The 27,749-nt window shown below is 45.1% G+C and overlaps 1 protein-coding gene and 2 long non-coding RNA genes across 7 annotated transcripts in view; 1 reads left to right on the top strand and 2 right to left on the bottom strand.

Annotated features, from left to right (window-relative positions):
• CNKSR1 (connector enhancer of kinase suppressor of Ras 1) overlaps positions 1-14,328 on the bottom strand; it is a 34,563-nt gene extending 20,235 nt beyond the window's left edge. For 2 of the 4 annotated variants that reach the window (XM_082231570.1, XM_082231569.1), the window contains exons 1-6: positions 14,191-14,328; positions 11,953-12,110; positions 11,014-11,216; positions 9,888-9,972; positions 3,440-3,481; positions 46-165 (exon numbers count right to left, since the gene is read on the bottom strand). In XM_082231570.1, the coding sequence (XP_082087696.1) occupies positions 46-165; positions 3,440-3,481; positions 9,888-9,972; positions 11,014-11,216; positions 11,953-12,110; positions 14,191-14,242 (660 nt within the window). In that variant the 5' untranslated portion in view covers positions 14,243-14,328. Of the gene's footprint in view, positions 1-45; positions 166-3,439; positions 3,482-5,045; positions 5,092-7,558; positions 7,769-8,030; positions 8,138-9,887; positions 9,973-11,013; positions 11,217-11,952; positions 12,111-14,190 lie in introns of those variants that run through there. The other 2 variants (XM_082231571.1, XM_082231572.1) reach the window with 2 other exon arrangements.
• The window catches only part of LOC309537395, a 132,208-nt gene that overhangs the window by 26,753 nt on the left and 77,706 nt on the right, over positions 1-27,749 (bottom strand). The window lies entirely within an intron of this gene.
• LOC309537376 lies at positions 14,521-27,544 on the top strand. 2 transcript variants are annotated; one of them, XR_014221842.1, is made up of 3 exons: positions 14,521-14,656; positions 20,734-20,882; positions 24,165-27,544. It is a non-coding gene; the product is annotated as an uncharacterized lncRNA (long non-coding RNA). The 2 variants fall into 2 exon arrangements; XR_014221843.1 differs by lacking the exon at positions 14,521-14,656 and adding an exon at positions 19,631-20,312.

Below are 27,749 nucleotides of genomic sequence, written 5' to 3' on the forward strand. Positions count from 1 at the left end.
TTGCAAAATAAAATAATATAAAATAAAATAGCCTGGCAGGCTCACCAGACTGTCCTCTGGACCTGCTGCCACAAGTTCCACTGTCTCCAAGATGGCAGTTCGATGCAGGAGTTCAGCTGGACTGTAATTCAAGATGTGCTCGCAGATTCCTGAGATGTGTCTGCCCTGCAGGGCGCAAAGAGGGCAAACTCATTCTTTTAGAAGAAGCCAAGTGGATTATGAACCTTCTGACAAAGGTAAGAACATATGCAACTGGAGGCACAAGATCCTCCTAGATCTTCCCCTACCCCAATTTTTTAAAAATGCATTTGCTAACCGGGAGGTTACATGCACACCATAAATTTATAGCACATTTACAGCACTTTCATGGTCATGGCTTCCCCCAAGGAATCCTGGGAACTCACTGAGCTACAATTCCCGGGACACTTAACAAACTGCATTTCCCAGGGTTCTTAGTGAGAATCAACATGCTTTAAATGTATGGTGTGGATGTGACCTGGGCCAGGAAGCATGATGCAGACCGGTCTCCTGCTGTCTCGCAAATGGGATAAATATGGTTTTGATGCAGCTTACTCCATCGTAAGATTATGCTATTTACCTAGATTACACCAAGTGTTCAATTTTGAAAGAAAAATAATTGCTCCCAGTTCACACTCTCCACACTATTCAGTTGATATATATATATATATATATATATATATATATATATATATATATATATGCTTTCGTAGATTTTCACGGGTACAGGAATGCAGGTTTTGGTGTCTTCGGGTGTCTTCCCGTGTAAGAGTCGGGGTGTCTGTGCGACGTTTCGACAAGGTCTCACTCGTCATCTTCAGGCTGGTGCTTTCGGCTTCTTGTTACTGGAACAGAGCAGAATCTGGTGTTTGAGTTCCTATAAATACTGTTGAGGGGTGTGGTGTATAGCCTCCAACGTTCTGGGCAGAGAGGAAGTTCCTAGATTAGTGTGCCTTTTCTTCTTTTGTTCCTTAATTACTTGAGGGATATCTTGAGTGATTTCATGAGTGATATTCTGAATACCACTGGGTGGGTCATTAAGTGTAGATTAGTTGCTAAAGCTTTCGTGTCTTGACCTCTTGAGCTTGTGAAGAGTTTTTCTGAGAAGATGGCTGTGCTGCATTTAGTTGTGCTCTGGCTTGGCTTCGTGTATAGGGGCGAGCTGTGGTTTTGTGCTTTGTGCCAGCCAGATCTGTGTAGGGATTGCAGGGGGGTGCAGCATCCGGAGGTGCCACTATAGTTTGGCTACTGGATGGAGTCTGTAATATGTCTGTGGAGAGGGTCTGGGTTTGGGTCTGGTGTGGTTGATTGGTGACGGCGTTCTGTGTGCCTCTGGTTCTGGTGTCGGTTTTTGTGGGGAGGGCTAATTTCCAGATGTCTGGCAGGCGGGACGTGTCGTCACGCTTGTTCATGTTGTGAGGGTGTTTCTCTATCTCGATGGCTTCCATGATTATTCTCTTGTGGTGATGTTCCATGTTAAAGAGCAATTTGGAATCTGCAAAATTAATTTCGTGTCCTGTTTCTTTCATGTGTTGGAAAAGAGAGGAAGTTTCTTGTGTTCTTGTGATACGTGCATTTGTTCGTCTGTTTGTTTGTCCAATGTACGTGGCTGGGCAAAACAGCCTTCTGCACCAACCAAAAAATAGCCAATATCCTCAGAAACCCAAAAGACAAAATCCAGCTGGAAAACCAAGGGGTCTATGAAATACCCTGCAAAGTCTGCCCAGCCACGTACATTGGACAAACAAACAGACGAATAAATGCACGTATCGCAGAACACAAGAATGCCGTCAAAAAAGAAGAAAAAACTTCCTCTCTTTTCCAACACATGAAAGAAACAGGACACGAAATTAATTTTGCAGATTCCAAATTGCTCTTTAACATGGAACATCACCACAAGAGAATAATCATGGAAGCCATCGAGATAGAGAAACACCCTCACAACATGAACAAGCGTGACGACACGTCCCGCCTGCCAGACATCTGGAAATTAGCCCTCCCCACAAAAACCGACACCAGAACCAGAGGCACACAGAACGCTGTCACCAATCAACCACACCAGACCCAAACCCAGACCCTCTCCACAGACATATTACAGACTCCATCCAGTAGCCAAACTATAGTGGCACCTCCGGATGCTGCACCCCCCTGCAATCCCTACACAGATCTGGCTGGCACAAAGCACAAAACCACAGCTCGCCCCTATACACGAAGCCAAGCCAGAGCACAACTAAATGCAGCACAGCCATCTTCTCAGAAAAACTCTTCACAAGCTCAAGAGGTCAAGACACGAAAGCTTTAGCAACTAATCTACACTTAATGACCCACCCAGTGGTATTCAGAATATCACTCATGAAATCACTCAAGATATCCCTCAAGTAATTAAGGAACAAAAGAAGAAAAGGCACACTAATCTAGGAACTTCCTCTCTGCCCAGAACGTTGGAGGCTATACACCACACCCCTCAACAGTATTTATAGGAACTCAAACACCAGATTCTGCTCTGTTCCAGTAACAAGAAGCCGAAAGCACCAGCCTGAAGATGACGAGTGAGACCTCGTCGAAACGTCGCACAGACACCCCGACTCTTACACGGGAAGACACCCGAAGACACCAAAACCTGCATATATATATATATATATATATATATCTCAATAGGTTGTTTCAGGCTTCCACAGTGTGGTACGCTCTAGATGTTGCTGGACTCCAACTTCCATCAGCTAGCATGGCCGATGGTCATGGGTGATGGGAACTGTAGTCCAACAATATCTAGAAGGCATCATATCAACTACAGTGGTACCTCAAGTTACAAACACCTCAGGTTACAAACACTTCAGGTCACAAACCCCACTAACCTGGAAGAGTTACCTCGAATTGAGAACTTTGCCCCAGGATGAGAACGGAAATCGTGTGCCAGCGGCAGCAAGAGGCCCCATTAGCGAAAGCACGCCTCTAGTTAAGAACAGTTTCAGGTTAAGAACGGACCTCTGGAACGAATTAAGTTCGTAACTAGAGGTACCACTGTACTCCGGTCCTACAGCATGATCTAATTTAGCTGTTTTATCTGTATCTAGTAAACAAAAGCAAAACTTTGAAACTGTCAAGCTTGGAGTTGGCATGCATTCATCATCCCTAATGAACTTAAGAAATGGGAAATATGCTGTTTTGGAACATTTTCTGCTGTACATCCCTAGTGTGCACAAGTCCAGAACAGAGGCGGCAGACACATTTCTCATGCCAGTAAAACATACTTGGCCATCTGAGGGGGCTTGTGTACTTGACAATGTCCAATTTAGATTAAAGGGACCTGAACATCCCACCCCCCAAAAAAAAAAATAGCTGTCAGCCCAAGAATTTAAAGCAAGATTCCACATCAGGCTTCATCTCATAGCGCATTCCATCCGCAGATTGCAGTACTTACAATCAGTAAAATCCGGTCCTCCCTCTCAGACACAGTGCAGTCCTGCAAGTACAAAGAAAACCAAGCTAGACTCTTCAAACTCTCCCAGAAACAGGTAAGAACTAGGGTCCTTCCAGATAACCTGTTCACCTGATCATTCATCCTGATTTGTTTGCAGGGAGATTAGACAAGGTTGTTTATTCAATGAGAATCCATTCTTGATTTGTTTATGGGGAAGTTAAATGCTGCTGCATCAAAGCAAGTGTGATCCCACACTTTCCTCTGCATTTAACTCATCACTTCACTTATCATGAAAAGTCTGACCTTTTTGGAGAAGCAGGTTTGTTGCACAAGACCTCTCAATCAACACTAACTGGATAGCTTGAATTCGCCAGTATGCGACTGAAACCCACCCAAAGATAGCAACAGCCTGGAAGCAATTGTTCATTCAAAAGCAGCAGGGATTCTCTCTGAGTGTACTAGTGACCAGGGAAACAAGCTCACCTGCGCAGGTGCAGTACAGATTGCATGTTAATTCCCTCCAATGTCTACCCCCGCCAGTTGCTTTATCCACACTCCTAACTCTGGGTGCCTCCAGGCAGTCCTTATCTTGCAGGTCCATACCAGAAACTTAGGTTTGCACAATTAAAGTGCTTGGCCCCAAAGGACTATCTGCAGTTAGGAAAGTGATGGGGAAACGCACCAAAATGTGTGGGGTGAACAAATGATCAACAGGAATATGTGTAGACAATCCTGCAAGCAAATCAGGATAAATGTCCATTGTCAGATAACTGCCTTGCAAACAAATCAGAAGAACACTCAGTAAAGGCTGGGCATACAGTATTCCAACCACCATGCAAGTTTTGTGCAAGCAAATCAAGCTGAATGCTAAAGCAAACAGAATATCTGGAGGAGCCATGAGAATGGTGGGTAATGGCGGCTAGATCCTAGGTTTGGCTCAGCTTCCTTCTCAGGGTCAAGGGATGGATATATTTTCTACATGGAGTACCACTGACCATTTTCCCCGCAGCATTAAAAACACACAGAGAAAAATAAGAACACCATTAATGCATTTCAGGGTTTTTATTTTGGTGTGAGAGAGACTAAAACAGTTTTCCAAAATCTGGTGGCCTCCAGATGTTTTGGTATATAACATCCATCAGCCCAGTCCAGCACAACTCTCGTTCAAAATACAATCTAGAGGGCACCAGGTTGAGGAAAGCTGTACTATAGAGGACAGCTCTGTCTTTTCATCTGCTATCCACAACTCAAGGCAAGTCTCATCAAGCTGTGCACACGTGGCATCTTAAATGTGCACAAGCGTGCATCTGCATGCGTGTGCATTAGAGGCAAGTTGCCCTGAGGGATCTGGCTTTCAGCTATGATAGCCAGAAAGACTGCGCAGTCATCAATCATGTGTGTTCCACTCGATGGTATTCCAGGATCAAGAAAGATCACACTAGGGCATCTTATCTTCAAACACTGACCTTCCCCCAGTTAACGTAGGGTATTAGGTTCCAAGTAATGCCATGCACACATCTCAGAGGGAGGTACACATTCCACAAAATGATGTGTTTTTGGATGCAATTATACTGGAGGTAAAATGACTATTTACTGTTCTGCTCACCACATGCTGATCCAATGGATTTTTAAAATATCCCCTTAGATCCCCCCTTAAAAAGAGAGAGAGAAAGTGCACTAGTTAGAGTGCTGGAATAGGACCTGGGAGACCAGAGTTAAAAACCCCAAACAGCCACAAAGCTCATATCCCAGCTTTCCTCCAAGGAGCTCAAAGTGGCACAAACAGTTCTCCCTCTCCTCATCTAGGAGAAAAGGATCTAGGAGTCTTGGTTGACCACAAACTTGACATGAGCCAAAAGTGTGACGCGGCAGCTAAAAAAGCCAATGCAATTCTGGGCTGCATCAATAGGAGTATAGCATCTAGATCAAGGGAAGTAATAGTGCCACTGTATTCTGCTCTGGTCAGACCACACCTGGAGTACTGTGTCCAGTTCTGGGCACCACAGTTCAAGAAGGACACTGACAAACTGGAACGTGTCCAGAGGAGGGCAACCAAAATGGTCAAAGGCCTGGAAACGATGCCTTATGAGGAACGGCTAAGGGAGCTGGGCATGTTTAGCCTGGAGAAGAGGAGGTTAAGGGGTGATATGATAGCCATGTTCAAATATATAAAAGGATGTCACATAGAGGAGGGAGAAAGGTTGTTTTCTGCTGCTCCAGAGAAGCGGACACGGAGCAATGGATCCAAACTACAAGAAAGAAGATTCCACCTAAACATTCGGAAGAACTTCCTGACAGTAAGAGCTGTTCGACAGTGGAATTTGCTGCCAAGGAGTGTGGTGGAGTCTCCTACTTTGGAGGTCTTTAAGCAGAGGCTTGACAACCATATGTCAGGAGTGCTCTGATGGTGTTTCCTGCTTGGCAGGGGGTTGGACTCGATGGCCCTTGTGGTCTCTTCCAACTCTATGATTCTATCTCATCCTCACAACAACCCTGTAAGGGAGGCCAGACTGAGAGAAAAAGACTGGCCCAAGATAACCCAGTGAGCTTCACTGCTGAGTGAGGAATTTGAACGTGGGTCTCCCAGGTCCTAGTGCAACTCCACTCTAACCACTACACCACACTGGCTCTCATTCATGCTTCCAGCAAAAGGACAAAATGGAGACAATGCATTGTCAGGGACAGGCGCTAGAATTCAGAGACTGTTCCAGTTAAATAGAGACAGTTTGAAGATATAACAATCCTGCACTGCAGCAGAATTAGAAGGAGAGTCTTGAGATCTCTTTAAAATACAAACACTAAGATTTAAAGTCTCTGCCCCCTTCTCCAACATGCACCACCCTCAGGCTCCCAGGCTCAAGCCCAAAGTCTCAGGACCAGAGACTCAGATTTCCCAGCAAATACTAATGACAGGAACCCAACTGCACAAACAAAACAAATACTTGTGGGAAGTGGGGAAGGGAAAAAAGAAAGAGTGAAAAGCAGAGTACTAAGAGACACTATGAAAGAATATGAAATTTTCAGAATACACACATCCAAGCCCTACCCTACAGGCCGGAGAAGGTTTGCAGATCACAGCTGAATGAAGACCTTCTCCTACCGCATTCCCAGCTTCCCTTCCCATCCGTCAAAATGAGTTGGGCACATTCTTCTTTCCTGGTCATTTGTATGTTTTTTATCTTAAAAGCACTACGGAACGAACAATACAGGCTGCATGCCCACCATATATTTAAAGCACACCCACTCCATGGATCCTGTGAACTGTAATTTACCCTTCACACAGCTACAATTCCCTTACCAAATTACAGTCCCCAGGATTCTTGGTGTGTGTGTGTGTGTGTGCGCGCGCTTTAAATGTGCTTCAAATGTGCAGGGTGTATACAGCCCTAAAAAGACACAAACACTCTCTCTCTCTCTCTCTCTCTCTCTCTCTCTCTCTCTCTCTGTCACACACACACACACACACACACACACACACAACCTTTGCTTCAAAATGCCATAAAATATCATTCACCTGGTAGGGCACCTCTAAATATCAAATGGTTTTTGTAGAGGTAAAACATTTCCACTTTATAATGCTACAATGGGAGGGGGGAACTCACCTCAAGTTTCTAGCTACTTCTACTTTGATAAAGAAGCCAGATTCTTTAGTTTCTTCTGCAACATGGCACACCTTGTCACGCCCCTCCCCTCTGCTCCCAGCTCTTTTAAGAAATCTATAGCATGGAGCTTTTGACAATTTCTTGCTATTACGACCTTCACACTTTCTTTCCTTTCCTATGCTCTCATCTAGAGCTGGCGGGATTTTCCAGTAGGACCATTTGTCATCAAGTCCCTCCAGCTCATTCCACAGATTCCATCGCAGAAGGTCACACAGAGAAGGAACATTTTACAAAGAAGCTACCTACCGCTGTGCCTACCTGTAAAAGCTTCCCTGAAGAGACTTCCTCTCTGTCTCCCGTCAGCGCATATGCTTCCTTTCACTGGGCTACATCCAACTAAAAATGGAGATTCCCCAAACTCAGCTATCCAGCCCTGACCCCGATCCCAAAGCGTGACTCACTGGATTATTTCTACAAAAAACAAGTCGCTCCCTCACCCCCGTCCAGTTTTGTTTACCTCGCTCTTCTCGGTCTCACTCCTCCCACCCATTTCTGGTCAGCTGCCATTTCCCTCAGTTCATTCAAGTTCAGAATAGGGTGTCTCATCCTCTGTCAGCCAACAATGAGCCACAGAGCTTGGCACCTTACAACCCACAGATGGATGGCCTCTCTGACCCAAACATGGGGGCGACCAACTTTCTGGAGCAGCATACCTTTAAAGTACACTCGAAACATGTTCTTTTTCTCAAAGAATTCTGGGCCCTGTAGTTTACCCCTCCCAGAGTTAAAATTCCCAGAAACCCTTAACAAACTACAGGGCCCAGAATTCTTTGAGGGGGGGGCAACGTACTTCGAATGTGCTTTAAAGGTGTAGTACGTACACAGCCTTTATTTCCTTTCTGAACAGTTTCCTAGGAAACACCCTAAACTAAGGGATTAACAATAGAAATATCAATCCAATTTCAAATCCAACACACACACACACAGACCGGGAGAAGAATCTCCACTTAAAAGGCTTGTTGTAAAAGGAAGGTTTTTTGAAAAAACATTGAAATGACAATGGAGACAGCACTTGTCTCATGTGTTGTGGAAGGGAGTTCCGAAGGACTGACCCAGTTCTTACATCATAAAACAAACCTCCTGATGCAATAGTATCTGCAGGAGGCTCATTAAACTTCAGGCCAATTTGCAGAGTGTTTCTTAACACAGCTCAGCTATGCACATACAATATATTTAAAGCACCTTCTCTCAAAAAGAATAATGGGAACGGTTATTTAGCACTATAGAGCTATAGTTTCCAGCACCCTTAAACTACAGTTCTCAACATTCTTGGGGGCAGGTTTTAAATGTATGGTGTTTATACAACCTCAGTTTTGAAATCACACCAAACCACAGTTAATGAAGTTTCCCTATTGATTATTATTGTTGTTATTCAAACTTACAGCCCACTTTTCCTCATAAGCATAAACTCCAAATGAGTTACATTTTAACACATAAAAACACTTCACACAAAGTCCAAAAAACAAAATAAAACACCATAGTAATTTCTTCCAATTACTATAACAGCAAACAAAAGGAGATCACATGAACACTTAAAAGATAGCTAGATAGAAAGGAGAAAAGAAAATTCATAGCCATGCATGTTCTGTTTAAAACACCAAAAAGAATAAAGAACCACAGCCTTCTTAGGGAAGGTACAGTATTTCACAACTAGGTTCTTCAACTGGGCAAGACACTCTTTGAACCACATTTGTCACTCTGAATAAGGCCTCAGGCACTGAATGGAGAATACACACAGGGACACCTAAATGAAGGAGGTGCTATAGTGTGGATGCCTGAAATGATAAACCATAGTTGGTCTGCTACTCCTCCCCTGAAACAGGAATGCCAAACATACCAAAAATGAAATCATAGTTTGATCACCTGTACACCGAGAGGCTCAAATCAGGATATGTGTTCTAACCTATGGTGCACTGTCCAAATGGAGCGAAGGAAATAAATATTAAATTGCCTTTCTGTGTGTTGGTGGGAAAGAATTTGGGACATACGGAGGAAGTCTTACGAACGCTCTCGACAATGTAACTGGATCACAACTCACCATGTCCCAGGGTGAGGCTTCAGTTAAGTATGTGGCCATGGTGTGGGAGCATAAGACCTGCTCAAGAGGCACAAAAATAAAACCAGCTTCAATTTCACCAAACCACATGATAGTCTGGGTGTGTTCTTCATATGGTGAAAGCCTGTGATAAGGTGCATCCCCATCTGTAGTGAGCCATCAGCAAATCATCATAGGGTACAGCACATATTTGGGGGAAACATCTGTCCAACCCCTCCTAAAGCATGCTGAATTATGAATTCTTCACATAGTGTTGGAAAGTCCACAACCTCCTGTGGACCAAACTCATTTCAAGTCAAGCATTCAGCTCATGGGAAGCCCGCAAACAGGATCTGAGCACACCAAATCAGCAGGGCTTTTCCTACTTGTGATTCCCAGCAAATGGAATTAGCAGCATAGAGCAGGTGTCAGTTTCTGGTCACAGCACAACCTGCATCTATAAAGCCAATGGCCCCCAAAACATGTAAGCCCAGCTTGCTAAGAGTGAGAAAGGACTAGAGAAGACCCAACAGAGCCAGCACACCCAAGTCACTTGCCTTGCCATTGCAGGGCAGCTAATCACCTCTGGATAGTAGTACAAAGATTTATGGCAGTCAAAGACCCACTGGACATTCTGGCCTTCAGAATACTTTCAGCTGGAGGCACAAATAGGCACTTATTCTCCCAGAGAGGGCCAAAGCTAAGCTTCCCAGAAAGCGCACATTATAGGCATTGTCTTTGAACAACTTACCACTTTCATAATCTCTGCTAGATCTCCACACAGCCAGATTATGTCTTTGCTGGCTGAAAAATCGTTAAGGTGGGAGAAGAGATACCTGCAAGAAAAGATAAATGAGCCTGCTTCCTACATGCCAATACCTCCTACTTGATACTCGGAGATCCCATTTTAATACCATTTCTGTCTACTCTCCACCTGACTTTGGTATTACAGGTAAGTAATACTGCACTGAAAAGAGAAAAACTGCAAGAATAAACAACACTGTGCTAAACAAACCATCAGTCTAACGTGGTATATGGCAGCTTCCTATGTTCTCATAGACAGTCTGAAAAACCGCTGACATCTGGCTCCAATTTGGCTCTCGGAAAAATGGCCTCCTACTTGATTATGCCGAGCTCTGGCATTGGCCCAGCAGCCAGTGGGTGTTTGAAGCTGAACACAGGACCTCCAATTTCCCTTGGTACCTTTTCTCTCAGACCAAAGAGATGAAGACACAAGCTCAATGTTTACTCCTTATCTTCCTTCGGGTACAGAACTCTACAAGTGAATCATCATTTAAACACTCCCAAACCCTTTCCATTCAACACACCCATCTCCCTTAAATCTGCATGAAACCTTTCCCCTCTCCAGCCCTTTTATATTATTTTCCTAAGTTAATTCAGTGTACAGACTACCTCCTCTCCACTGCCCCAAAGTAGATAACAAGAAGCAGTATCTGTGTGTGGGAAACATTTGGCCTTCCGGATGTTTCCATCATCCACAGCAAGCATACCCAATAGCCAAGAATGATAGAAACTATAGTTCAGCAACATCTGGAGGGCCAAAGGTTGCCACACCTGGTCTACACCAATGGGGTCTGTGACAAAACGCTGCAGCGTGGAAATCTACTGTTCAGGATCCCAGCCACTCCACTCCATTCCATCTCCCAACTTGTTTTCCGTTCTCCCCTAAGAGCCAGTCAGTGTTCCAGGACCACAGAGTATTACTCAGTCCTCATTTGACTGTTTGGGAGATTCATTCACAAACACACAGCTTTGCTCTTTTGGGTGGCAGGTGCCATTTCCATGGCATAAACAGCACCCACAGCCTGAACATTATAAATAAAGGCAATGGAGAAGATGATCATGACAATCTTTACCTGTTGAGCCATAAGAAGAGACCCTTTGCAGCGCCAATCAGCTCCACCACACAGCCCAGGAGGTCCGAGGAGGGTTTCTCCATAGTGTATCCGTCGTAGGTGCTAACTTTCCTATGGCTCAGGATGAAGGTTTCAATTGTCCTTACAATGCCTTGCAGCTTCTCAGTCAGCACCTGCAGGTTGGTCGTTGCCAGGTCATAGTTCTAGGGAGAGGGAAACAAGCCCAGCTACCCTCACTAAAGGAAACAAAGGCTTGTATACAGCTAAGTTTCACTCAAAGAAGGGGGGTGGGATTTGGTTCAGTTCGCATTGAAAGGAGAAATTAAACCAAATTCGCACTTTTCAAATCGAGAACTCAAACACAGCCATGCTTTGAAATTGACACTTCTCTTAACTTTGCAGTTTCCCAGCTAAATAATGCTTACAAAAAATTACATATAGCAAGGGGAAACATGCAGAAAAATGAAGATATTGGTGAAAATGATGTACAAAAATGCATTATATTAGGAGAAACTGCTCGCAAAAATAGGTGGTCACAACTGCACAACTGTGTTTAGTGTTGCATGAAAATGCTGGATTTTTTTTTATGAAGACACATAAACAGAGAAGATTGATGGAAGAGATCTGTATGAGAGATAGGCAGGAGCGATTGATTAAAATAGAGAAAATTCATAGTACAAAGGATAGTCTAAATAATAAAGTTTTCAAAAGAAAGAAGGGAGGGAAGGTTCCCCGATGAATCTCCATAGGGCAGGGCCTGCCACGCTAAAGGTTTGCTCCCTAGTGAAGGTCAACTGAATCTCATGGGTGGAACTACCTTAAGGGCCCCGTCATAGTTGAGGTGGAATATAAGGAATCAGATGGTCCTCAAGGTACTTCAGAGGCCCAAGTTGTTGAGGGATTTGTGAGCCGCACTGAGGTTCACAGCCATGTGCTCACCAATACACAAAGCTGCTCCACAGCTTCCAGAAGCAGCTCCTGATGGCCAACGCGCCTCATGCCCAGATCCTCCAGGTCCCGATATGACAGATGAAGCAGCCCCTTCCCAGTCAGGCCCCACGTCTCAAAGGGATAGTCTTGTAACGCTGGATCCAAACCTAAACGCAGAAGAGGAAAGCATTTGATCCTCTTTCTTTCAAGAAACTGGCCCAGAAGTTTTGGAAAGAGCTATAGCAGGGCACTTGCTTGGCATGCAGAAGGTTCAAACTTTGGCATCTTCAGTTAGGAGGTGGGTGGGGAACCATTTTTTTTAAAGCCCGGGATCCTTTTTGGGTAGCCATGCAAGGGTCACATGCCAGTGGTAGGCTGAAAAGTGGCAGGAGCAATGAATGTCATTTTTACCTTTGCGTAGTAGGTTAGTTTCCAAATACACTCACACAGCCCCCCTGCCCCCATCTTCCATCCAGGCATGCAAGAAGCATTATCAGAGTCCAAGGACTCTGTTTTCTACAGCTGATAACAAATTTGGCAAGGCTTACAGAATCTCATATTTTAACTTTGAAATCACATGTTTGGGGGAGTCTTGGGAAGGGAGCAGAAGAAAGACGTTGTCAAGCCTCATGTGGCCACAGTTATTTCCATGACTTTGATTTCTTCCCCAAAATCAGAGATGGAGAAGCTGTGCCCCTCAAGATCTAGTGTGACTACAAATCCCATCATCCCTGACTGTTGGCCATGCTTTGGGAGGTGGGGGTAGCCGATAGGAGTTGGAGTCAAACAACAGATGAATTCACAGCTGTGATTTTTCATTGCAATTACTTTTTTGCCTTTTCCTGGTTGTTGCATTTTAAAATGCAATGGCCCACACTGAAATCAGTTGTGAGGAGGAGTAGGACATTAATTCTTTAAACTAACACTTCTACAAGGCCAAGGTTCCATGTTCCTGCCCTAAATCTAATTAGAAATTACAGCTATTTTATTTTAAATGGTTTTGACCTGTCCTGAGATTATTATTATTAATATTATTATTAACTACCTTTCATTGTAAGATCTCAGGGCAGGATAAGTGAGAAGTGGGATAGAATGCTGAACTTCATTTGTGGCAACCCACCCTGCAACCTGCTGGTGATAATAATTTATAATAATAATAATTTATTATTTATACCCCGCCCATCTGGCTGAGTTTCCCCAGCCACTCTGGGCGGCTCCCAATCGAGTGTTAAAAACATACAGATGGTTGAGTAATAAATTGATTAACAGTAGCAACATAAATTCTGTAAACAAACACATCTGGAAGACAAGGCTTCTCTATCCCTGTCCTAAATCTAATTAGAATCTTATTTTTGCAAACAAATGAGGACTTGGCTGATCTCTCTTCCTCTTCCCACCCACCCCCATAGTTTTCCAGTTCTGTTTCCTTCAGGGCCAGATTTAGGTTTGATGAGGTCTTAAGCTACTGAAGGTAATGGGACCCTTTATATGTCCAGCTGTCCTTTGTCAACAACAAATTGTCACTGCTTTTTGTGTTGAATATATGCTGTATGGTAATTTATGGAACTAATAGGTATCTAAAGCCATTTGCACATAACAAATAGGAGCCTACAAAACACTGTTGCTGTATGTAGGTTTTATTTTATTAGTTTTTTATCTTATATTTTGGAAATGTACATCCAGTGGGGTGTTTTTTTCCTTTAAATTTTTCTGGGGGCCCCCAAGAGAGTGGGGCCCTCAGCTATAGTTTGTTTAGCTTATACGTAAATCTGGCACTGGTTTCCTTGCTCTGCTAGGTCTGCAAATTTGGAAAGAGAGCTGCCCTGTGTTAAGAAGCCAGAAGTGGGCAAAGGAGGAGGAGAAAGTCATGTCTTTCCTTACCTCTCCACAGTCAACCCATGGAAAAATCGGGCATGTTATGGCAATCACAACACTGTTTGGGGGAGTGGCTTCTCCTCCCACTCCATTGAACACGTAGTAACCGCCCGGCCAGGTAAGAAGGGCCTGCCCAGAGCAGGAATGTCCTCATTCCTGTGGGCAAAGAGGTCGGCTCTTATTCACTCCTGCCATCTCTGTCATAGTTGCAGTTTTATCTCAGATTTACACCTCCTGGTTTCTACCAGTTCCTCGAGTATGGGCCAGCCTCGAGTCCCCATGCAGGCGCAATAGTCGGATACAGCACCCTCCCAACAACACACACCTGTCGGATTTAAAAAGATTCCCCCAAAGTTCCGCTCTCCCTCTCACCTCTCATCCAGGCCACCACCATCTTGGTATTCCAGGTGGAGATGGGATCCATGTTCCAAGCCCTGGCTTAGTCCCTTCTGGACACTCCTATTCGAGGAATATGTTTCCGTTCCAGGGAAATCACGGATGAAACTCAAGACGCACCTGCAGGTTCCAGCAGGTAACTCCCAGCTGGGTTTCTGGTTAGTCCGCCCACGTGTCACTCGGCAGTAAAGCCCGCCTTCTCTAAAACGCAGGATTCTCTAAGGCAGTTAGTAAATGTTGTCCAGCTATCCCCCTTTGGGGAATTGGGAAAGGTAGAGGGGGCAGATCACCCCCGTTCAAAGAAGCTCTCATTCTCCAATCCTTGGGTGCTGATAACCTTTTGGCTGCTGAGAAGTCACACACTCCCTCCCCATTTTCGAGCGTCTGATTCAACAGGATGCCACACAAACCAGTTTCACCGCCTTGCCTAACTTCCTTAAAGGTACAGACAGTGCATTTATCACTCTGAAGTTTGCCTGGAAAGGTAAACCTGCAGTCTTATACACGCTTATGGGAGGGCAAGTCCACCTAAAATATGACGCGGCAGCTAAAAAAGCCAATGCAATTCTGGGCTACATCAATAGGAGTATAGCATCTAGATCAAGGGAAGTAATAGTGCCACTGTATTCTGCTCTGGTCAGACCTCACCTGGAGTACTGTGTCCAGTTCTGGGCACCACAGTTCAAGAAGGACACTGACAAACTGGAACGTGTCCAGAGGAGGGCAACCAAAATGGTCAAAGGCCTGGAAACGATGCCTTATGAGGAACGGCTAAGGGAGCTGGGCATGTTTAGCCTGGAGAAGAGGAGGTTAAGGGGTGATATGATAGCCATGTTCAAATATATAAAAGGATGTCACATAGAGGAGGGAGAAAGGTTGTTTTCTGCTGCTCCAGAGAAGTGGACACGGAGCAATGGATCCAAACTACAAGAAAGAAGATTCTACCTAAACATTAGGAAGAACTTCCTGACAGTAAGAGCTGTTTGACAGTGGAATGTGCTGCCAAGGAGTGTGGTGGAGTCTCCTACTTTGGAGGTCTTTAAGCAGAGGCTTGACAACCATATGTCAGGAGTGCTCTGATGGTGTTTCCTGCTTGGCAGGGGGTTGGACTCGATGGCCCTTGTGGTCTATTCCAACTCTATGATTCTATGATTCTATGAAAATATGCAGGGATATAACTTCTCAGTAAACACACAGTGAAGAAAAGGGCTGCGGAGGGTCTTTCTGCACAAAGAGGTGTGCCATTTATTACAATTGTCCCAGTAGGCCCTGATGAGTGATTGATGGTATTGAAAATATTCCTGAACTGCCCTTCATCAGAAGACTTCAGGGCTGGGTGCAAAACTGAAACAATGCAAACAACATAAAAAAGCAGAAAATGAAAAACAAAAATCTGAACACATAAAATGGGAGAATATTTTTACTTGTTTACATTTATATCCTGCATTTCATGGAATCATAGAATCATAGAGTTGGAATAGACCACAAGGGCCATTGAGTCCAACCCCCTGCCAAGCAGGAAACACCAACCTTCTGATCGGCAAGCCCTATGCTCTGTGGTTTAGACCACAGTGCCACCCGCGCCCCTTGGTTACAAAAATATGTTGCGGCAATAATTTCAGAGCTGGCAATGCCTACAGAGTAGTATTTTAAAATAAGGAAAGAAAGAAACCTCCACATGATCAAATAATGATCTTCAAACTATTCAATGCTGGTGTGAAGATGAGCTCTAATCACCGCTAGAGGGAGATAAATCAGCAGACAAAGAATGCCAGAGATCTACTCATCACTGAAGACATCACTGCATGCATAGCTACGTATCTATGCTGTTACATCATGGAATAATTCTTCAGTAATTTCTGTGTCAAAGTTGAGTTGCTGGATTGCTTTCAAGAGGATTAGCAAATTCATGAAGGGTCAGGCTATCAATGGCTAGTAGCCACAACAACTGTATTCTACCTCCACTGTCAGAAGAGGCACACGCCCCTGAATACCAGGTGCTGGAACTCACAAGTGGGGAGTGTTGCTGTTGCACTCAGCTCCTGCTTGTGAGCTTCCCATCAGCATCTGGTTGGATTCAGGATTCAGGATTAGATGGGTCATTGACCTGATCCAGCAGAGCTCTTCTTATGTTCTTAATTGTTTTCTGCAGGTTATTGCCACTAAAAGCATCAGAGCAGGACCAGTGAAAAGAAAAGTTGGTGACCACACTGCTACATTTTCTTTTGCACTAAGGCTGTGTATACGGTATGCCTTCGAACACGTTCAAAGCACATTCTTTCCCTCAAAGAATTATGGGCACATTCCCCCTTAATATGTACATTTTTGTTAGCATTGCTTGGAGAACTGCATCATACAATAAGTGTGAATTTCAAAGGATGGCTGTGTTTTGGTTCTCATGTTGTTTTGGGAAGTGTACAATTTAAATGCAAACTGAATCAATATCCCTTGGAAACAGAATGGTCCTTTTTGAATTATTATAATTTTTTGAATGCAGGTCAAGGCAGAGAATTGTGAACTGGCTGAAGGTGAAGTACCTTTCTCAGAAAATTTTGTATGCTCTATTGGATTCAAAGTGTCTTCTGAGACTCTTTTCAAACTTCTCTTGCAAGGGCTCCAACATCAAACTGCATGAGCAGCATTGCTGTTCATCACACCACCTTGCAGTTCCACGCAGGGGAAATGCAATCCCACAGCTAACACCAGTGTGAAACACAAAAACCAAGTTCTGCAAACAGCGAGAAGTTCCAGGGGGGAGCTGGTTTCCTTTGCCAGGAGGTCGCTGCAATCTTAGCATCAGCGTTCTGCAATATTTGTGTTTATTTACAAATATACAGGTGGAGCACAGCTGAAGATGAAGCTTGCACATTCCAAGAGACAGTCAACAATCCATAGGAGAAGCTGACCTTATACTGACTCAGATCAGTGGTCCATGTAGTTCAGTACTGCCTACACTGACAGGCACAGACTCTCCAGGGTTTGAGGCACAGAGTATTTTCCAGCCCTACCTGGTGATACTAGGATTGAACCTGGGACCACTGAGCTACAGCCTTTTCCTGGTGCTCCTTCGTAGCTTCTCTAGGGAACCGCTAGCATCCCCACAGTTCTGAGCCTAAACCTCAGTTCTGTGTCCTTCTCCAAACTGTAGCCTATTGTTCTTTGTTTTCACACCAATTTGTTCTCTTCCTCCTGACTGGCATGGATGGGTATCCGGATGAGTAATCTCTTCTGACAACCGTCTTGCCTTATTAGAGTCCCAAGAAGACAAAGCTCCAGAATCGGCTATCAGCATTCATTTGTCAACTTTCAGGAAGCTGCCCACATATTTGCCTTGGGGCAGCCTACACCGATAGTCCTGTTTGGAAAAATCTGATAGAAACGGCACACACATACACTGTATTTTTCTGGTTTTGACATTTTGCAAACAGCCCTGGAATTTTTCACAAAGAGCAGGAAATCAGGGGAAGGGCACCTATGACCTACCAGGTGTTGTTAGATCACAACTCCCACAATCTCTGGCTGAGGCTGACAGGAATTGGAGTCGAGCAGCATCAGGCAGTGATGGCTAGTGCCTATTAGTGCTGGCAGGGTAGAAGGCAAGGAGACAAACATTAGGTGGAGCCAGAGCCAGTGACAGGCAGAGCCAGCTACTTCTAGTTTTTCCCTTATCCTCTTCTTTGCTGAGTTCTACAAGGACAACACTGCATCTAAGGCAAGCAATGGGCACCTTCTAGACTGGTTTTAAGAAGACATAACAGGTGGGTGCTGGCTAAGGGCTGACAGGTCAGTGGGGAAGTGCCCCATTTGCCCTGATAGACTAGCGTCCAATCAGTCAAATTTGATGTGGGGCTGGCAGATCTGCAGCCTGTTTTAGGGATCACTTTCAGTGCCTTCTGCTTATACATTGATGCAGGAAACAAATATTGCCAAGAGACCAGAGCTTGCCTCAGAGCTCTCGTTCAAAGACAGTTAAACACTATCGCTGCTACCCTGGGCTGCTCACTGCCCAGAGAAGTGGGGGTAAATATAACAGAAGGCAGATGTTGTCTCCGTGCTTCCAAGATCATTCCACAGTAATTATCTTTTGCCCCACCTTATCTGGGGAAGATGACCAGGGGCCAGCAGATTAACAGGAAGCAGAGCATCAAGATAATCGCCAGTGATTTATTTCAGACAACTGTATGGCTCGAAGTAATCTGCAGCTGGTCCATTGATTGGAGCTGGTGGGTTTCCTCTCTGTGTGTAGACTGGAGTTGTTTCAAAATATTTCACAGTGTAGGGCCTAGGCATAACTGGCTAAATATTTGATGCTGATGAACTATCACTCCAAAACTCATGCCACTTGCAACGAATAGGTTCCACAATTGAATCACCTTATAAAATTCTGCATTTTTTTGAAGGGGGGTAGTTATGGACAGGACAGGAACATTCATCACTTTTTGTCTATGCCTGGCAGTCTCTAGGTTACATTACTGCCTCACGTTATATGTAGGGCTGCCTTTACAGATGGTTCAGAAACTTCGGCTGGTGCAGAATTCGGTAGTTAGGTTACTCACTGGGGCAAGGCATTAGGAACATATTGCACGGATCTTGACCTGACTGCACTGGCTTCCAATTAGTTTCCAGACAGACTCTGGTAATATGATTATGACACCCCTTCCCATATTTCTTACTTTCACAACAATTTCTTTTGGTACAGTTGCTTTTTTATGGATCTTCTCAGCAGGTACCTGTATAAGTGTAGGTTGTTGTTGTTGTTGTTGTTGTTTTGCGCTCCTTGGCACGATGTCCTGTGCAGGGGAACTGCCCATACCCACCCTAAACCCAGCGCTGTTCAAAGTGCTGGTTTTGACCTACAGTATAAAGCCTTAAACAGCTCAGGACCGCAATACCTGAAGGAACATCTTCCCATAGGCATTTGGTTGGTCACTGTGAGAACAAGATGCTAGTCTAAACGAGCCTTTGGCCTGATTCTGTAAGGCTCTTTTTATGCTTTTATATTCAGTTTTTAAAAAGTTGGAATGGAAAAAATACATTTCAGAGGATGATGGATGCATCTTTAGATCACCTCCCCATCTTTACACTCACTGACCTTTCCCACAATGCATCTGCTTTAGGTGGCAACCTTGTGAAAGCACTCTTTGTTGGTAAGGCCTACAGGTACAAAAGTCTGTGTTGTATAGTTATAGCCGCATTTTGGAAAGACTTAAAAGATGCAAACTTTGAATACTTGGCATAAGGCGTATTGCCATTATGGAATACAGTGGTACCTTGAGTTACAGACGCTTCAGGTTTCAGACTCCGCTAACCCATAAATAGTACCTCGGGTTCAGAACTTCGCTTCAGGATGAGAACAGAAATTGCGTGGCAGCAGCGGGAGCCCCATTAGCTAAAGTGGTGTCTCAGGTTAAGAACAGTTTCAGGTTAAGAACGGACCTCCGGAACGAATTAAGTTCTTAACCCAAGGTACCACTGTAGTATTGTAGCCGCACCAGCTGAGACTGGCAAGAGGAACGAAGCACAAAGACATCTTTCCTGGAGAATGGCAGAGCTTTATTTTGTCTGGAAAACCAAAGACCAGTCCCAAAGGTTTCTACTAACTTGTAGATCCCATAAGAGCATGTTTTACAGTTGTATACTGTTATAAATCCTGGTGTATGTATGGGAATGCTGACTTCCATAATGTACTTTAGGGGGTTCTCCAGGGAAAACTCCATTGGGTTTGTTGGGTTATCTTTGTTTCTCAGACATATATGCACATGATTTTGAAAATAATAAAATTAGAAGAGGAAAGGCCAGCTTTGAAATTTTTGCTGCATCGGGGTAGAACTTGGTTCCCCTTGGATGGTGCGAGCAGCACAAAGCCCTCACAAGTTTTCTTTCCGCAACCAAAGCCGACTCCTCTTCACACGTGGATAGCGTGCGGTCGGCAGAGCAGCAGGCACTGATCTCTTGTGACAGCTGCTCCTGAGGCTGGCTGCGGAAGGGATCGTCATCGGGCAGCGATGGGAGGAGGGCAATATTTAAGCGCTCCCATAACACACTTGCCCGACTGTACTGCTGGAACGCGACACACAAGGAACGGGATCCAGAAGCTGGTGAGTGGTGGGATGAATACTTATGAATATCACCCTTGCGTCTGAGTAAAAAATGAACAGGATGGGAACAGGGCAGGCTGAAGAATGGGGAAGATGGTTGGGAGCAATGGGGGAATGTAGGACGATGTTCCACCGTGCACCGCTGTGACCCAGGGAGTTGCCCTGCAGTAGGCGACTGATGTGGCTGAAATGTGACTTGTATTTACTTAACTCTGAAACAGTCCGTGCAGTTAGCCCTTAGCAATGGTGGGCACTCCACAAAGATAATTCATTGATTGCCAACTGGGCTACCTGTAGACAAGATCTATAGACAGTTCCACTACAAAATTTCAGTCGGTGTTTGCTGCAACCTCCTCCTCTTCTTCCTCCTTCTGTTCTTGGTCACCATGTTCTAACGAGCTCTTTCCCCTTCCTCCCACAGCCTGAATCAACTTAAAATAACTGTACAAAGCTGCGAGGGAGGAATCAGAGGGGGGAAAGGTGACAGCAACCTATCTTCTCTCTCACTTGCTCTGGGCTATGATCTTCCGTCTAAAGTGTTTAACCCCAGGGTACTTCCGCCTCCTACAAGTAAGCTCAATACTTCTTACCTTGTGGAGTGTTAGAATATTTTAAAGTCTGTGATCTTGAGCAGAATCAGTTCCAAAGTAGTGTATTCAGTAGTGTGGTTAGGTAATTTTAGACTCTGAATGAATTGTTACCCTGCCCTTTTGACACCTGTGATGTATATTTGCAGGACCCACCCTATTTTTTGTGATTGTATTTTGTGATTTTAAGTTTCAATTATTTTATTAATGTTGTGTTTTAAATTGATGTAACCTTCCCTGGGTCCTTAAGGTGAAAGGTGGGCTAATAATAATAGTAGTAATAATAGTAGTAGTAGTAATAATAATAATAATGGGAAACTCTTTAGATTTCAGGTGGAGAACCTGTGGCCTTGCAGCTGTTGAGCTGTTGCTGGATTACAGCTCCCATCATTTCTGACCATTGGCCATGTTGATTGGAGTTGATGGGATCCGGAGTTCAACAACATTTAGGAGGGCATAGATGGCTAGCAACCATGGTTTGTCAGTTAATGCTAACCCTGTCCCACACCTGTTTGCACTCTTGGGTCATCTTTTCACCAAGTGCCAAGTGCCAGATTCTATCAAGCCAAGTTCTTGTTGATAAGTGGTTTCACCACTTTCCAGTTCCTAGCAATTTCAAGGTGTGCCTGTGCCACAACTAAACCTTTGGAGAGCCTTGAGTTTTTCAGTTGATGCATTCACTGAGAACTTTCCATGATCCATCCACTGAGTAGCCAAGGAACACTTAACACCGAAGCTCAGTGGGGCTTACTTTGACGTAAAGATGCAGTTAGAAGGGTTGCAGCTCTCCGAGCTAGGTCTCAGCTGTGTCTTAACCAGAAATTCATTGATTGCGATGGAACTTGTTTCACAGCAACAGATACGTATCAACAGTGAGGATCATTTTAGTTTTGCAGCTGACAAAAAGTGACCATAGGCTGCTGCCACTTTGAGCTGGGGAACACCTTGTTTAACCTTATCACCTCTGGCTGTTCTGTTTTATTGTACAAAACCCGCTATCTCCCAGCTACTTTTCCTTGGGGAACAAAAGAGGTAAGAGCCATAGCTCAGCCACAGAACATTTGTTTTTCAAGCAGAAGGTCCCAGGCTTGATCCCTGGTGTGTCCAGGCAGGACTGGGAAAGATTGTTGTTTGAAATCCACTACAGACAAGGCACAGCTAGGTGGACCAACTCTGAGTCTGTTTAGGGGAGGGGGCACTAGCTCAGCAGTTGAGTGCATGACTTGCCTGCTGAAGGTCCCAGGTTTGACCCCCAGGTAGGCCTGGGAAAGACCCCGTCTGAAATCCTGGAGAGATGCTGCCAGTTAGTGTGGGCAATACTGATCTAGATGGACCAGTGATTTGAAACAGTGTAAGGTGGCTTCCTACATGGGGTGGGTGAATGGGGAAGCAGCATTATTCTCCACCCCCATTAAGAAATTGGCCTTCCTTAGCCTAAATCCCACTTGCACATCTTCTGACATCCAGCTTCCATAGATTTTTTTAAAAGCCTGAATATTAACTTTGCACTCTTATTAAGTTAATATGAATATTAACTTAACACCTGCACAGCTGCCTTCAAACCAGGTTGTCAGTTTAACACTCCAAGCTCACGTGAACAAGAGCTGGCTAGCAACATGCATCTCTTAGATCACACTGCCTGCCGAACAGAGCTGTGTGTTTCTGGGCAGGGGAGGAGAGGGGAGGATGCTGTGTGTGGCGGAGCCACGTGAGGAGATGCTGGCTGGTTCGTGCAAAGCCCTGCAGCGCTGGAGACTGCACTTAGTTTAACCATACTCTAGGGTACCCAAATGGGATTTTCAGCATCATCAAAAAAGAATAGATCCACTGGCTAATCCTACACTTGGTACCTGTCCCTGGTACACGACAGACATTTGGGGAACTGCTGGGAATACCTTTTTAAAACGTTATTAGTACAAACACACACACAAAAACCTCACACTACCACCACCTCTCTGCCAAACATGCCAGGCAGCTTTCAGATTTCATCTCTGCCTCCCTCTGTCAGGTTTCTAGAAATTAAGGTTGCAAACCTGTACCCACTCCCCTAGGAATAAGCTTGCTTTCGGATAGACCTATAAAGGATCATGCTGTAAATTTCTGGTTCTTGGCTGTAGTGCACAGGCGCATGAGCTCACAATCTGTGTGCACTCTCCTCCACCACCTACCTGGCTGGCAAGCATGGCTGATTTGCATGACCTGCAGGCAAGGTCCATTGCAAAATTAAACAGGCAACCCTGTTTCTCCCCTGAGTGTCATATACGGAAACAGCTCTAATCACTTAATTAACACAGAATTGCTCCAGCAGCCTGTGTAATATCAGCTACTTCAAAGTTAATGATGTACAACTAACCAAGATGACAATCCCTGAGGCAAACTCTTCAGCAAAGTTCCCCGTTTGCTAGGATGTTGAGAGAGGGTGTGTCTTAAGTCTAAACCAATGGTGCGCAATGCAGAAGGTATGGTCTAGTTTGCCAAAACACAGTGTAAAAGTAAACAAAGAAAGGCTCGTTCTTGGAAAGGGATTTAGCAATTGTTAGCTACTGGAACGGTTTCTCCCATCAGATGTCAAGGAAATAAACAACTACTGTACCTGACTTTTAGAAAACATCTGAAGGCAGCCCTGTTTAGGGAAGTTTTTAATGTTTGATGTTTTATTGTGTTTTCAATATTCTGTTGGGAGCTGCCCAGAGTGGCTGGGGAGGCCCGGCCAGATGGGCGGGGTATCAATAACAAATTATTATCATCAATCATTTTAAAAAGATAGAGGGTTAAAACAAAAACAAAAATAAACTGAAAAACCTCTCTCCCGCTGCCTAAAAGTGTAATTTGCAATACAGCATTGTATTTTGGTGTTGGGGTATAATTCATAGTATGAATTTGACCGATTTGCACTACACAAATGCCCGGTTTGCTTTTGACATTCTAAGGCAGCGATGGGGAACCCATGGCTCTAAAAATGGTGACTACATTTCCCATCATCCCTGATTACTGGTCATGCTGAAGGAAGCTGGGAGTCCTGCAGCATTGGAAGAGCCCTGCTAGATGAGATCAAAGGTTCGCCTAGTTCAGTATCCTGTTCTTACGGTGGCCGACCAGATGGCAACAGGAAGCCTGCAAGCAGACCTGAGGGCACCGCTTTTGATGCCCAACAACCCTGGAGAGCCACTGCCAGTCAGGATGGGTCAAGTGACTTGGACTCTGTATAAGGTGGTTCTCCAACCCAGTTCTAAAGGTTTACACCTCAACTTTTCCATCCCTACAGATGCAACTGGCCAGTGGACTGGAGTCGGAACCTCAAGACCGGCTGCTGAATCACCTGGCTTTACTGCTGGCCATTATGGGATTAAGCCTCTCCTATTACAGCGCCCGGCAAATGAGTGAAGAGACCAAACCAAATCCGGAACCTTGACGCTTGGGCTGCCAAGCGGCAGCTGCACGGGCCAAAGAGGATTCCAGGAACGCACAGAAAAGAAACAAGGTTGGAGAGAGACCCTGGCACGCACTCTGCAGCACAAGCAGCATCCTTTAGGTATCCTGTGCATGCGCCGGCTGGGTGGCTCACATTAGAAAACTCAGCGCCAACTTTCCTTGTTCTTTCACAGACAGTGTGTCGCTAGTGCCCCTTCCGGCCATGCCAGTTCCATTCTCTCCTCCTGGATCCTCCTGGTCAACTCAGCTATTGCCCAACTTGCTTCATTCTAGTTTCAGGGGGCCACTACCAGGGTTGCATTCCTCTGCCCCAATTCACCCCTGGATCTGATCCTCATTCAAAGCCCAGAAATGGATTTAAACCAGGATGGCCACGCAGGAAGGAAGCTGAAGAGCTAACCTCATTGGTTGGGTCCAATATTGCCTTAGCTTGTCACAGGAAGCTTTCTGCCTGGGCATCTTAAGGTTGCCCTCCAGGGGATGCAGCAGGGAATTATTATTATTATTTGACACTGTAATAGAGTTGGGTCTTTTCTTCACAGGGGATTAACAGCCACACATGGTGGCAGTTGAGCTGGTGTCACCTGCCCACCCGTCAGCAGGGTTGATCCTGTAGCCCAGAAGCTCCCTGCTAAACACAAAGGCCACCCCACTTGTTTTATGAACCACCTGAAAGACGACATACATTAAGTGATATAGCCCAACGGAGAAAAGGGGAAATTGCCAGTATCAACAACTCAGCTGCTCAGTTTGTGAAGTCAGAAGCCACCCTGTCATGGCAGAGTATGCAGGTCCTCCTCTTAGCATCATCCTAAGCTGCTAGAGTGACATGCACACTCCTGCCAGTTGCTGCCTTAAAGCAGTTATGGCGAAGCTTTTGGACCTCTAAATGCTGCTGAAGTGCAACTCCACCAGCCCCAGCAAGCATGGCCAATGGCTGTTGTTCAGCAACACCTGGAGGACCAGATGTTCCCTGCATCTGCCTTACAGCACTGATCTTCAGTGCAGTGCTAGGACCCTCACATGGGTACCAGCCTGACCTAAAGGGGCTGGAGCAGTGGTTAAGACAAGGAACCTTCAGCTCAGAGGCCAAATGTCTGGCCCTCTGAACTCTCCCCAGGCTACACCCCTCCCTGGCCCTGCTTTACACCCCGGATTGTGCCCTAGAAATCTGATGAAGCCTCTCACTTGTCCGGATGGAAGATGTAGAGGGGTGTGTGCAGATACTGTACAAAAGTTAAAATTTGCATTTGTTGCTCTGCCCACTTCTGCCTCCAGCCCGGCCCACCACCAGCATGTGGCCCTCGGGAGCTTGCCCAGGAGAGAATGTGGCCCATGGGTCAAAAAAGATCTCTCACACTTGTTTTGAGAGAATAGGAAAGAGGGAGAAAGACGACATAGATCTACAGTAAGAAATTAAATATGGATCCTTTGTTACAGATGGAGGTTTAAAGGTGGGTCTTTTATAGACTAAGATCGAAGTCTTACACAATTCCCAAAGAAAAGGGGTTTATTCCTGGAGGGCCAGGCACAGTATGCAGAGGGGCAGGGAGAAAAAGTCAGATCAGCATAATGCACTGCATTAAAAGGCAAGCGAATGTATTACAGACGGTTGAACGAGCGCATTCGCTGTCTGCTCCCTCCCACTTGACTTGGCCAAAGCAGTGCATCATGGGAAAACCAAAAGGAACTGCAGACTGCCCGTTACGTAACGGAATATGTGGCCAGACAGCCGTGACCTACATCATGCCTTCCCATGAGCAATTAAGGAGAGGGGGATTTTTAAAGGCGCTCAGCCTTCCGTTTTAAAAAGTGCACCCATGATTTGGGGTTGGCGAGGAGTTTCAAAGGGTGCAAAGGCGAGGCAGGTGAATCTTTCACCTCTTACAGGAAAATAATTGTTGCCTTCTTCAAGGAGTTTCAGACCAATTTACCCACAGAACACGAGAATCTGCCGTTTACCAGATCAGAGTGGTTTTTGTATTTGCCCAGTATTGTCTACTTTGGCAGGCAGAGGCCCTCCAGAATCTCAGGCAGAGGCCTTTCTCATCACCTGCTATCCACTGCTCCTTAAGCTAAAGATACCAGGGCTTGACCCCTGCATACAAAGCTCTGCCACTCAGCTATGGCCCCCGTTAAATCTTCAACACCAAAATCTGCCCTTGTTCTCTCTGGATTAGGCTCTTGCTAAGGCAGCTAGATCTCAAACACCACACTAACCGATTCATCTGTCTCATACCAACAATGCTAGGAATAAACGTGTTGCACTGTGTACAATAAATCTCTGTTTTAAAGAATGTTGCCTGTGTCATTTTTGCACCCTGGGAGCAGCTGTTTGCTACATGACCAAAGCCAGTCTTTCCTTAAGCAAGGGTGGGGAAACCCCAGGGGTCAAATGTGAACCTTCAGACCTCTCTATGTGCTCCTTGGGACCCTGTGCAGGCAACGCCCCTCCCAAGTCACACCCCTCACCCGTTAAAAACAAACAACACAGATTATCATAGTTTAGAGACTTGCAACAGATTCCATGATCAGAGCCATAAACAAAGGTTAGAATAGTTCTTGACTCTGTGTCCCCCCTAAATAGCTAAGGGAGAGGCAGTAGTGGCGATTAAAAGCATCCCTCCCTCTTCTTCCAAAAGCCTTTTTGTATAGAGGCTTAATCTCTGCTGATCCACAGCAAATGATGTGCTTGTTTCAGCAGATGTCAACAGCTAAACGCGTTGCAGCAATATGCACGAATGGCTGTGGCAAAGGATTTATTTCTGCTCCTAGGATGCCAACCATTTATAGCAGGGGTGGGAAACCTTTGGCTCGTCAGGTGTTGTTGGGCCCCAGTTCCCATCAGCCCTAAGGCCAAGGGTCGGGGATGATGCAAACAGAAATGTCCAAAAATGTTTGGAGGGCCGCAGGATCCTCTCCCATTATTTCCAGGGTCTAAAAGGGCTAGCAATATCTTGATTCAACAGGCATGACAAGGCACACGGCGTATACAAGATGTTAGGGCCTAACTCACTCAATCACAGCAGTTTTACGTTTAATGATACTTCCATATGGCCTAGAAAGTCGGCATGTAGCATACACCACAGTGTAACCCAAAATGATTCAATTACTTCCATACAGCCCAGAAATCTGAACCTGGTACACAGTTCCATGCTTACCTAAATGAGATGTACATTTGCAGTATCTCATTCAACCACCTAAATACCGAAAAAGGTTTTTAAAAAACCCCACAAACACATCCAGACCTTGCAATGTAATATTCCATGTTGTGAGCAAGCAGACCATTTGTAAACAATTATCAACTGATAATGTTACACAACTACCTATTTAAATGTTTGCAGGGCCCACACTTTGGAACTCTCCGTCTGTTGACATCAGGCAGCTGCCTTCACTGTTCTCTTTGCAGAGCCTGCTA

This window comes from Podarcis vaucheri (assembly GCF_965113315.1).
Source record: "Podarcis vaucheri genome assembly, chromosome: 7".
Classification (NCBI taxonomy): domain Eukaryota; kingdom Metazoa; phylum Chordata; class Lepidosauria; order Squamata; family Lacertidae; genus Podarcis; species Podarcis vaucheri.